The 11,934-nt window shown below is 36.3% G+C and overlaps 1 protein-coding gene across 1 annotated transcript in view; it reads left to right on the forward strand.

The window, feature by feature from the left end:
* hcn1 (hyperpolarization activated cyclic nucleotide-gated potassium channel 1) overlaps nt 1-10,864 on the forward strand; it is a 72,120-nt gene extending 61,256 nt beyond the window's left edge. The window contains exon 8 of the mRNA XM_029252963.1: nt 9,656-10,864. Within this exon, the coding sequence (XP_029108796.1) occupies nt 9,656-10,701 (1,046 nt within the window). The 3' untranslated portion in view covers nt 10,702-10,864. The remainder of the gene's footprint in view (nt 1-9,655) is intronic.
* The last annotated feature ends 1,070 nt before the right edge of the window (nt 10,865-11,934 follow it).

Here is an 11,934-nt window from a genome sequence, read left to right on the forward strand (position 1 = left end):
AAAGGCTTTCAGGATTTAGGAAGTGGCACTGGTCAAAACATGGTGCCAAAACAGTGGAGTATCAGTACATAGCATATAGATGAATAAATTGGTACATAAAATATAGATCAGTTTAGACTTTTCAAGAAAATGTACCCAAAAGTTGAGTTTGCACTTGCTTGCCTTCGTTTTTGACACACTTAAAAACTAGTACAGCAATATTCATCTTAATGAGAAATTTTGACTGTCCTGTGTGCAATTGTGATTCAAAGCCAAGTTTCCAGTCTGCACAGGGCAGAATATGATTACTTTAAGCAGCAGACCAAAGAAGGGAAAGATGCTTAATGACAAGACTTTCCACTTCAGTGAGGCGGGTCCTTTGTGGCTTAAAACATTTGGAGAAGGCTTGCAACCTCTACAAATATCTTAAGGGACTTGCTTTAGCAAGATATCTTACATGATTAATTCTGCAAGTAATATTTCCCACTTCTCTTGGACAAAACCAAGGCAATTCCATGGTCTTTCTAGACTGATGGATGCCAATGATATGAATATTTCCCATAAAGCTAGCAGAGGTTTGTCCATTCAACTGTGGTTTATCCATGGGCCACATCAGTCATACTGTTCAGATGCATTGGGATTTTCATTTTATTCTAATCATAGTTGTTCACACTCTGGTGTCACTAGACTTAGGGTTGTATAGAATATGCTAACTTTAAACTTCTAATATCAGACAGCAGACAGCTAAGAGATATGACTGGGGATATTAACAGATTTTGATCAATTGCTTTATAGATTTTTTTTTTTTTATATAGAGCATTGCTGTTGAATGTTGCAGATGCAGTTAGGTGTTGATAAAATAGACATTGTAATATACCATGAAAACATGTTTCCTTACCAAAACGCAGGCCAACATACATCTTGACATTAGCACACATTTTCATTCTTGCAACTGACAATCTGAATTTTTTTAGGTGTAAATATTTGTTTGAGAAGTTGACCCAAGATATTGCTGTGTTCCTAAATAGCACCTATCTCCACCAGCAATAAACAAATATCATATTATTGAGATATAATTTTGAAACGATGAAATATTGTTTCAGCCTCTTGCTTGGGTTAAGCCTGTGATTTCTTTTAATGTCTCATATGTTTGCTTTTCAGTTAAAGTATGCATGTATTTATTTATTTTCTATTTTTATTTATTTATTCATTTAATTAATTTATTGAAAGATTTCAAACAAGCGAAAACCTAGTATGGATATACCATCCAATACTATGGTGACAGGCTAGTACCAAGCTAGAACTATGAACAATATTATATGCTTTGGAATAGCTATTGATTGCCCTTTTCAAACTTAGGGACTAAAAGCTACCAAAGCCTATGCCCTTAAAAAAACCTGTGACTTACATTTGCCCTTTTCAACAAAAAATTTTAGTTTCAAAGACATCTGATATACATGGTTCTTTTACTTAATTAGGTGCCGGAGTAACATTTCCCAACAAGTGTCCTAGACCATTTCATTAATCTCAAAGGGGGTTTTGTCTCATACAAGGGAAAATAAAAAATAATGTCATGATCAACTCTACTTGTACTTTATATTGATTGCATTTGATTTAGTGCTTATAACGTAATTATTTAATGCCAATAACATGTTGCCAAATTGTTGTATCTTTATTCAAAAATCATTTGACCAGGAGTTCCTCTTGAGATGAGCACATCTCGTTTTCAAGAGTGCCCTGGCCGACGAATAGGCAGCAGGTAAACATTTTATTCCAATATCCAACAATATCCATTCTGAAAGAAAAAGTAAAGCTGCAAACCAGAAACATATGCCTTCAGAAAGTGTTAATTGATGAATCTCCTGATTATAGAAGTTCGTTCTAGCATCTCTTCATGTGTTCGTTTTGTTTTCCAGGGATTTGTTTGGCAACAGTCATTTAGTAGTGCCCTGTTTGTCCATACAGTTTATGAAACTATTAGTATGTCCTTCCCATAACTACTTGGCATGTTAAATGGTGTATTAACATTAAATTTGAACATTGATTATTGTTATGCCCATCCAAGCAACTCAAGTTTTTTGCGACAAATATTAGCAGATGGTAATACACATTTGCATAATTTGACTTTTAGTCTTTACAAATGGTTTCAGAATCTTTTTGAAATGTATTCTTTGCAAATTTTTCCAGAAGTTTTGGCCTTTTTTTTTTTTTTAAAATGGTCTTGAGAACAAATGGGATTTTTTTGTTTTTACAATGTCCTGTATGAAAACTTTTTGTCCATCCATAAAGTGCTTAGTCAGTGTTCTGTTTTGCTGTAAAAGTGTGCTTTGTCGGAGAAAGCCATATCACATACATTGGAATGTAATGTGATAGCTGAGACTTACAGGATTTCATAATTCAATCTGGAAGTAGGGATTAAAGAGGTCAGCGTATAACCGTAGCATTATTGATGAATGTGTGCTGTAATCTTGCTGTACAATTTTCACAAATTCACAAGTTTATTCATCAGTATAGACATAAAAAACTGAATTTGAGGTTAGTTGAAGTCACACAGAGATCCTAATGCCCCTAGGATATTTAAAATCAGCAAAGTGCCAGTGTGAAACAGTTTTGCTACAAAAGTGGGTCTACCGAATCATGTGTGTTGATTATCTGGAAAAGTCCAGTCCTGACACCTCTTCAGATTCTCTGTTTAACATTGGTACAATTGCTGCACAAAATAGTTTTAGAATCTACGATCTTACAGAATTACAGCTTTCTCCGGAACGGTTCTGAACTATATGAATTCAGACAGAACAATGAACAATAGCTCAACACGGCAGTAATGATGACTGAGAATCCAAACAAAAAACTGCAGATCCCTCCAGCACTTACGGGAAACTCCGTGTAAAATCCTGGAACAGCACTACGGCAGACAAGCCACAGAAGCGTCTTAACATGTGGTGCCCAAGCAAGCATGAGCCTTACTTTGAGTTCCCTTGAATCTCCTGAAGTATCTTGCATAAACATGCATGTTAAGGACTGTCTAATGCTAGTAGACCCAATGGGACTAGGATAGCCCTATCCGTCTCAAAAATGTTTTTGTAAGGGGCGCATATAAAATGTGAATGCTGTGTGAACTGCATGATTCTACAGTGTCTGGATGCCGCAGCTAAGCTTTTTTAGTTACACAGCAGTGAGATGAAGTTCAAGCTAATGTGACAACCTTACAATCATTACCAGGGAGCACAACAACTGCCTCATACAGACAGAAAACCATGGCACACAGGTCATGAGCACAACATCTTCATACTTGGCTGTAAGTATACAAGATGGCAGGTGGCCTCTACTTACACCTCTTGTAGAAAATAAGTCATTTTAAGTTTGCATGAAACTAGGGGAAAAACAAAGGTTTTATGGGTTCCTTTTGAATGTGCAAAGACCAATCCTTTTCACGATCCATGCTGAAACAGTCCAGAAAGGTCAAGAAAGAAAATGCACCAGATTACTCCAACCACCAGTTACCAACATGAATATTATGAGAAAAATTGTTTCTATCCAGATAAACTTCTTTAAGAAGTGTAATAATAGTAAACAAACAATAAGGATAAAAAACAGGGAGCACGCAATATGTGTTAGTAATAATGACCATTTCGAGTTTAAGCCTGGATTTCAATGTGTCCAGAGTGGTTTTGAAATTCTGGACTTGTATTTGAATTAGACTGTCCCCATGCTTAAAAGATACAGCAGGAATGTTTAGTGTTTAGTGAAAAAAAAAGGGTGATCCTTTTGTAGCTCAGGAATACATAATTAAGTAAATTGAATAAATATAAATTCAGTTTTTAAATTTGAATTTAAATTAATGGTAATTAAGAACTTTTTTTACAAGAATTTATCTTTCCAGCAAATTTTATGTAAAAATGTGTAGTGATACAACAGATTGGTGAAGTAGTTATGTAACAATATTTCCGATAGAAACAGTTTTTTTTTTCCATTTAAGTTAAACATTAGTCTTGATATGTCCACTGAAACAAGGACGTGCTGTTACACTTTTAAAAAAGAAAAAACATAAAGTGACTGTTTGTTCGCAAGTTTGCGGAATAACAATATCTTTATTCATTTATTGGAACTACCAGCCAAGGAGCAAACAAGATCTTTTCTATTTAAATAATCTTGAATTCTTTGAGTAATTTAAATGCTGCTACTTCAACTGAAATTCCTGCAATAAACTCTCGATCTCAACATTTGGATATCCTCCCCATGGCACATTTTACCAAACTGCTTACTTTACACATTAAAGCTCACAGAGTACCATAGAGGTGCTGACTGGGGGAGGGGACTCATTTCTCATTGCTTAAGTGTCGGCTTCTAATGATGTCTGTACACATATTTTAGAGTAATAAATCTGAGCCTATTATGAAAAGCTATTTCGTTTTAATTTATCAGAAACTGTGGGAAATTGCAGTTGAGTTTGCAAAACAAATTACTGAAAGTCATCCTCTGAGAATGTGACAGAATTTTAATTTTCCTCAAAGTTATGTTTATTGCATTTAATTACTCTTTCTGTGTTTTCGTTTTGTCGCGTTTTGTTACTTGTCGTTAGAATTTCCCATGAATTTTCAAAGAATTTTCTTCACTTTGTTGACTTGGTCGTTTAAAATGCAAACACTAACATAATTTTACTAATCTGGAGAGTAGTAAATGAATATAGTTTCTGACTTGCGTACTTTGTCACATGTTTAAACGTTATCACATGTTTAAAATGTTAATTCTATCAGATTCTTTCATATGTAACACACACATTTAAGAACTGTTGTATTAATAGAAAACAATATTGTAATGAATATTTTTTGATCTAAAAATAAAATCATTTACAAAAAATATTTAAATAAGTACTACATAAACACACTGGATCATAAAAAGGCAGTACAGTAATTTTATTAATTTAACATATGCTTTTTTCCAAAGTAGCTTACAAACATGCAGATTTGAGATTCTTGAAGTACAATCAGCTTGTCTGAAGCCATTGTTTAAACCAGCATACATGTTACATGGGTAAGGATATATAGAACTGGTATAAATGTAGAATTGTATGTATGAATAAATGCAGATAATAATGGTTTTAAATCAGTTTTTAAATATACTCATCAGTATTTCAGTATTCTTATTTAAGTCTGCAGCAAGTCATGTATTTAATCTGTAAGTCGCATATTATATAACTTGGAAACCATCTGAATACTTGAACTATCCGATATGGAACTATTTCTTCTAACACCAACAAGTGAAATGTTTTCCCATAGTTTGTGATATATTTACGTTTGACTGTTCAGACCGGAACTTACTAAGACTTCATATAGTTAAACAACAACAAATAACAATATCCAGGGCTTTTCAGATATATTTTTTAACATGAATGATGTCAACAAATTAAAATCGTAATCAAAAAGATAATATAATTGGTGCTCTGTAGCTTTCCATATTAATATATGTATAAAATAGTAGTCATCCCTGAGAGGATTCAACTTTAGGAGGAATTTTATATAATGCCACTCAGTCGATTAACGTTGCATTTATTATGTTTGCAAGGACCAAATTTGGATTTTGTGCACATCCCCACAGCTGCAGTAGTCATTTATATTTACATGTATTCATTGAGCAGACACTTTTCTCCAAAGCCCCACACGAGAATTGACAAGCATTTAAAGAAAACATTTCTCCAGGCTGACAAAGTACTAGAAACACTAAAATCCCTAATCATAAACATGTTTATACAGCAGAGGAATGTAACACACACACACACAGAAGCAATTTACAGTCACCACCTGAAACAGGTCTTTGGAAGGAAACCCATATGAATATGTGGTGAACCTGCAACTCGAGCCCCTGAGCAGGGATGGAACCCACGTCCAATCACACATCCCAGGTGCTCTAAGACATCCTTGTCAGTTAGTTTGGTTAGTGCAAATTAATTTGCATTGTTTTCATACATTTCTTTTGTTTTTATTGTCTTGATTTGTTTTTTGCATCAAAGTCTGTATTAGTACATAAACACCCCATATGATATGAATGTATGTTTCATTTCTTAGCATTTGTACAGTACTTTATAGCTACGAAAGAGTTGAACAAATAAAGGTAAACAAAGTATTAAAGGGTAATTAATGAAGGGAAATAGCCTTTTTTATGTTTGTTATAAACAATGTTATCTATTGAAGCAACTGTGTAAATTTTAATGGGATTTGGTGATATTGCAGAATGAATGGGAATCACTTTTGAGGTTCAGGAATGAATAAAAACTTTTACCATTAACAGTATTGGTAATTACGTCTTCAAGTTATGACAATGTGCATTATAAAGGATTTTTTTAAAAAAGGAGTTTCCTTCATGAAGAAGGAAAAGACTGAACTCCTTAGTTTTACTGATGTATGTTGATTTACCCTGCCTATCAATGATTATTATAAAATGTAGTTTTCATACTCAATGTTCTCTGCAGGGAGCATTGGCATTGCATTAATATTACTATTTTAAATGTAATTTATTTGCTTTCTGAATTTTTCAGTTACGATATTATTTAGAAACGGTAATATGGTAACTTGCTTGTCATTTTACACACACACACACACACACACACACACATATGCACAATGTCTACAATCGTTTGTCTCAAGCGGGGTCACAGCAAACTGGAGCCTAACCCAACAACACAGGGCGTAAGTCTGGAGGGGGAGTTGACACACCCCGGACGGGATGCCAGTCCATTACAAGGCACCCCAAGCAGGACTCGAACCCCAGACCCACCAGAGAGCAGGACCCGGCCAAACCCACTGTACCCCCCCTTGTCATTTTATATTTCTACAAAAATTTTCTGAAGCTAGGTGAAGAACTCCAGCCTGAGGTCCTTAATGTAGCGTTCAGTTTTGCATATGTCGTAAGAAGCTGCAGCACAGAGTACTTTTTCAAATAAATGTATAAAGAATCTTTTTTAAAGGTGCATATCAACAAAATCACTCCCTCCCTATCGATAACTGCTTGTCCGAGCCAAGGTCTCGGTGGTCCAGAACCTATACTGGAAGCACAAAGACAAGGCTAATCAAGGTGCACCATGGAGAAGATGTCAGTCCGATAAACCATGATAATGTTTGGCTCCTTTTTCCAGTTGTCCCGTATTTTATAGTTTGTTCTGACCTTGCCCATGATGAAAAAGGAAACACATTTAGTACCGTTTGAATATGCATTACAAATTAGAAGTGGTATTTACAGTATTTGTTTTTATTTTTTATTGTTCTGATTATATGTTTTGCCTTAGCTTTTCCTGGGGTTTCTGGGAAGTGCTGTAATTGTTTGTCACAGTAACATTGCCATATATGTTGTACTCTCCATCTCCAGAAGATAGGTGTGCATCTGTCATCTTTTGCAATGACATGTAAGTTTGTAGTTCGGCAAAATGTGTTTCGTTTAGCATTAGCCACTGTAGCTTTCAGTTTGGTTTAATCATAGCTGCGATCTGTGGTGACATAAATACTGGATTGTAGCTTTGTAGCTCTGCCCAAAGCTTCTGGAATTAACACTGATTTGTCACTATAAAATGTGGTGTTTCAAAAGACCCTAGTAAGTAAAATGAAATTTAAAAAAAAAAATAAATAAATATTGAGAAATAAAAGCCTTGTTTCCAGAAGCTCTTTGGGAAGGATATGTTGTTGTTTTGTTCAGAAAATGTAAGGTACATTTTGAAGGATTCTTCAACATTTTACAATATATCATTGAAACTCGAATACAGAGAATGAAGTTTATCATTATTTGTAGACAACTGTTGAAGCCAGCTATCAAAACACTCGGTTTAGAGGAAAATTTGAAAAAAAACTCCCATCAGATTTTGTGTCAATCTGCAGAAACTGGTCACAAAAAACTGTAGGAACTAATGAAATATTCTGTGTAAAAGTTAATGTGTAAAATTCACATTCGAAGTTTAGTATCTCTGTAGAAAAAGCCATATCCACAATCTTTTCTGTCGGAATCATGCTCCATCTTTGTACTATTCAGAGATTAACTTTTGCTAGAGTAACTTACTTGAAATTATAATATATATTTACAATGCGTCATATATGCAGTATAATGCAGTAAATTATGAGACAAATTTTGCAGTTAAATCATTTTATTCAACAAACCGTTTCTGAAGTTATAAATAAAAATTAGTATGCCACAAAATGCAAAAGTTATTACAAATTGTACCATCAGTAAGTTTTAAGACTGAACACCTTGGGACACTGCTGCAGTTACCATAGAGCTGGTAAAATCATTCCATGCAACACGTATGCGCCGGTGGCTTTGCAACCACAGCTGTGTCACATAGTGGCCAGTCTTAGAACTTAATAACTGTACCATATATACCATCGTGAGCTATTGCTTACTCATATAAAACGAGACTCTTGTTCTGAAGTAGGTTTCATTCTCTTTTCTTCATACTTACAGTGCACACGATAATTTGAATCGTATATGTTATACATCATCTTATGCAAATAAAATTTAAAACTGCTATTTTCTTACAGAAGTAATTTTCATTCAGCCACATAACATGTGACCTCAAATTGTTCTCTACAACTATATTTTAAACATTTAAATACAGTACATAATGTCTAAATACTCATACATATGTAAAACTGTAGGTTGCTTTGGATAAATGTTTCCAGATGACTGATTTACGTGGCTCTAGGAGTTAGGAGCTAGAAGGTAGGAACTAGGATAAGAGTGTTAGCTCGGCAGCTTGACCATGCTGGTTCCCCACCCCCACACCTCTCTGCACCCAATGTTAGTGTCCCCTTCAGGGTGCATGCCATAATTTAGCCTCATGTTATCCTGTGGTGGGTTGTGCACTTAATGACCTTCAACTCTGCAGCAAATTCACCTGGAGCAAAGAAAGTCAGGTTATTGCAATAATAACTAGAGGGCAACCTGTTCACATGGATATAATTAAAGCCAGATTTACAAAATAAAATATATTGTACAGTTATGTGTTCTGTATGAAAGTTACTCACGATGTAACGGTCAGCTCTGCAAAATCTGCAAAATCTGCATGCTGAGTTTTTATCTCTTTTTCAAGCACAACCAAGTGTTTCTTAAAAGATTTGTTATCCATAAAGTTTGCAGGAAAATATTGTCAACACATTTAAGGTAAAGTGCTCTTGTACAAAACCAAGAGAAATTAGTTGTTTAAATTTAAACCCTGGTCAAAAAAAAATCTGTGCTGCTCTTCATAACTCTTAAAATCTCTCTTGCTAAGCTGGAAATAAAATTACGAAATTATACAAGACTTTTCCAATTGCTTACTGTTAGCAGCATAACTTCAGTTTGATCTAAAGGGATTTAAAATACTAATGTAGACACTGACAACAAGTCACAGTGAGTGATGCACCGTTCTTCACTTTGGAAGTTTTGCAGTTAGTGATTGTGTGGTAAGTATTCTGGAATAGTTTTTAACACTGAGGACCAGTATTATGAATGAATCAAGGGTTTAATTAGAGCCTTGATACCAGTTAAGCCCAATATATTCATTCATTTATTCATTCATTCGAATTCATTCATTCATTCATTCATTCCATTACCTGTTGACACAAAGTAATGGTTCATAGACAAATGTCTGGCTGATGTCCAGTGTGTTGTGTTGCCATACAACTGGAGACAAACTGTGTTTGCCTCCTATTAGGGAAGAAGAATTCCCTACTGCTACAGAAGTTCCAGAAGGACCTGAATGCTGGAGTTTTCAACACACAAGAGAACGAGATCCTGAAGCAGATCATCCGCCAGGACAGGGAGATGGTGATGATGGTAGACCGTAAGCAGTCGGTCACCGGGATCAATTCGACTCCAGTCTCCGGAAACTCCATCATTAACTCTCCAGCTCAGCCATATGCCACTGCGCTTGTCAACAACCAGTTACAGCAATCTGCCCCATTGACCTACGGTGCTTCTGCCGCCGCTGCCCAATCTTCCCGTGTCCTCCCTGCCACCGTTCAGGCTGTATACGGTGTCCCCAGCGCATCTCACGGCAACCTCAGTTCTTCATCCCCCAACCCCCAAACACCTCTCCAGCAGCAGGGCTCAATCATGTCACCGTGCTCCTTCACCGCAGCTGTGTGCAGCCCCCCTGTACAGACCCCGCTGGCAGGCCGAACGTTCCAGTACGGCTCACCCACCGCGTCACAGCTCTCCCTCATACAGCAGCCAGTGGCCCCTCCATCTACTCAGCAACCTCAGCAACCGCCGCAGTCGATAGCAACACCGCAACAGCAGCAGCCGCAACAGCAGCAACTGCCGCAGCAGCCGCAGCAGCCGCAGCAACAGCAGCCGCAGGCACCTTCTCCGCAGAGAAGCGACATCCACAAAAGTACACAGGCTCTACAGTCGGGCAGTTTGAGTCGAGACGTTCGTCACCTGTCTGCCTCCCAGCCGTCGTTGCCGCACGAGACCTCTTTGGTGTCCAGGCCACACCCCACATCCGGTGAATCGCTGGCCTCCATAACGCCTCCAGTGGCCGCCGTACAGGGGCCGGGCTTGCAGAGCGGAATCCGAGCCACCGTCCCGCAGAGGGTCAGCCTGTTTCGGCAAATGTCGTCCGGCGCGTTGCCACCGGTCCGGGGTGCCTCCTCCGCCGCCCAGCACAGGGAGTCCACCGCCTCGAGAAGAGAGTCTACAGTCTTAAGCAGCACAGAAACAGAGCAAGACAAGATGCGTTTTGCATCGAATTTATGATCCCTTTTTTCTTTTTAATATGTTTAATTTAGTTTTTACCGAGATACAGTAAATCAAAACAAAAAAATGGATTTTATTACTTCAGTTTTTCTCCAATTACTTTGCAGCAAAATGACCCTATAAATATCCTGTACAGATTTACCTTGTATTATATTTTAGACATTTTTCCCTGCAACTTAAGAATGTATATTATTCAAATATATATGTACATCCAAGTAGAGTATCTGACATTGAAAACTTAGAAGAAGCTCCAATATAAACACTAGTCTTCCTTTCTGAAATATATGAAGAAAAGAACATTTTTGTCTTTTTTTTTTTTGCTTCTTTATCTTTTTTTTATAACTGGAATGCAACATGAATCCTAACCTTGACTTTTGGGAATTTTTTTTGGATTTCAAAGAAATAAACTCCTTACATGCAGCAATTATGGCATCACTGTGGAAACAATGACGGACAATGAAACAGGAAACTGTTGAGAAGCACATGCAAAATTACACAGCCTAAAAAAATACTCATATATGCTTAGGAACTGTATTTCAACCATCCGTGTTGAGTAAATAGATGTTACAATAACTTGCTGCAGTACTTTTTATTGCAGTAACATTCTCAAATAGTGGTTTAATAAGACCATGACAGTGTTATGGGTCCAAAGGGAATCCATCATTTATTTGCTGCTTTATATGTTTAGAAAAGGATGATGTTCAGAAGGAAAAATTTCACTCTTTATTTTCTATTCCTGATTGCAGAAGGAGATTGATATGTAATGTTGTTTAGTAAATATGTGTACATTTAAAATATTTAAAAATTATCACCATTATGCAATAGACTGTGATAACAATTACCTATATGTGTGCTGTAAATAGTTTTGTAGGTCTAGTGTATTACAAATACTGTGTGGTGCATTCTCAATCATGGTAATGTCTTATTTCTGTCAGGAACATAGTCTCATGAGTATATACATACTTTATTGAAATGTTAAGTACGAAACAAAGACAAACAAAATGCTCACATTTAGAAAGTAGTAAACCTCGATGCATCTGTTGGCATTTTTAACAATATTACTGTATACTTTTATCACACTGAATGCTAAACTCAGTACACATGACAGTTCCATGAAATCAAATGTAATTTTCTCCAGTTGTGATACTGAGTTAAATCTATTCAGACTGATGTAATACAGTAACCACATAAAAACTGTCTAGATGAATGAATAGCTGAAATAAATACCCATTC

The sequence above is a fragment of the Scleropages formosus genome, chromosome 6, assembly GCF_900964775.1.
Source record: "Scleropages formosus chromosome 6, fSclFor1.1, whole genome shotgun sequence".
NCBI lineage: Eukaryota > Metazoa > Chordata > Actinopteri > Osteoglossiformes > Osteoglossidae > Scleropages > Scleropages formosus.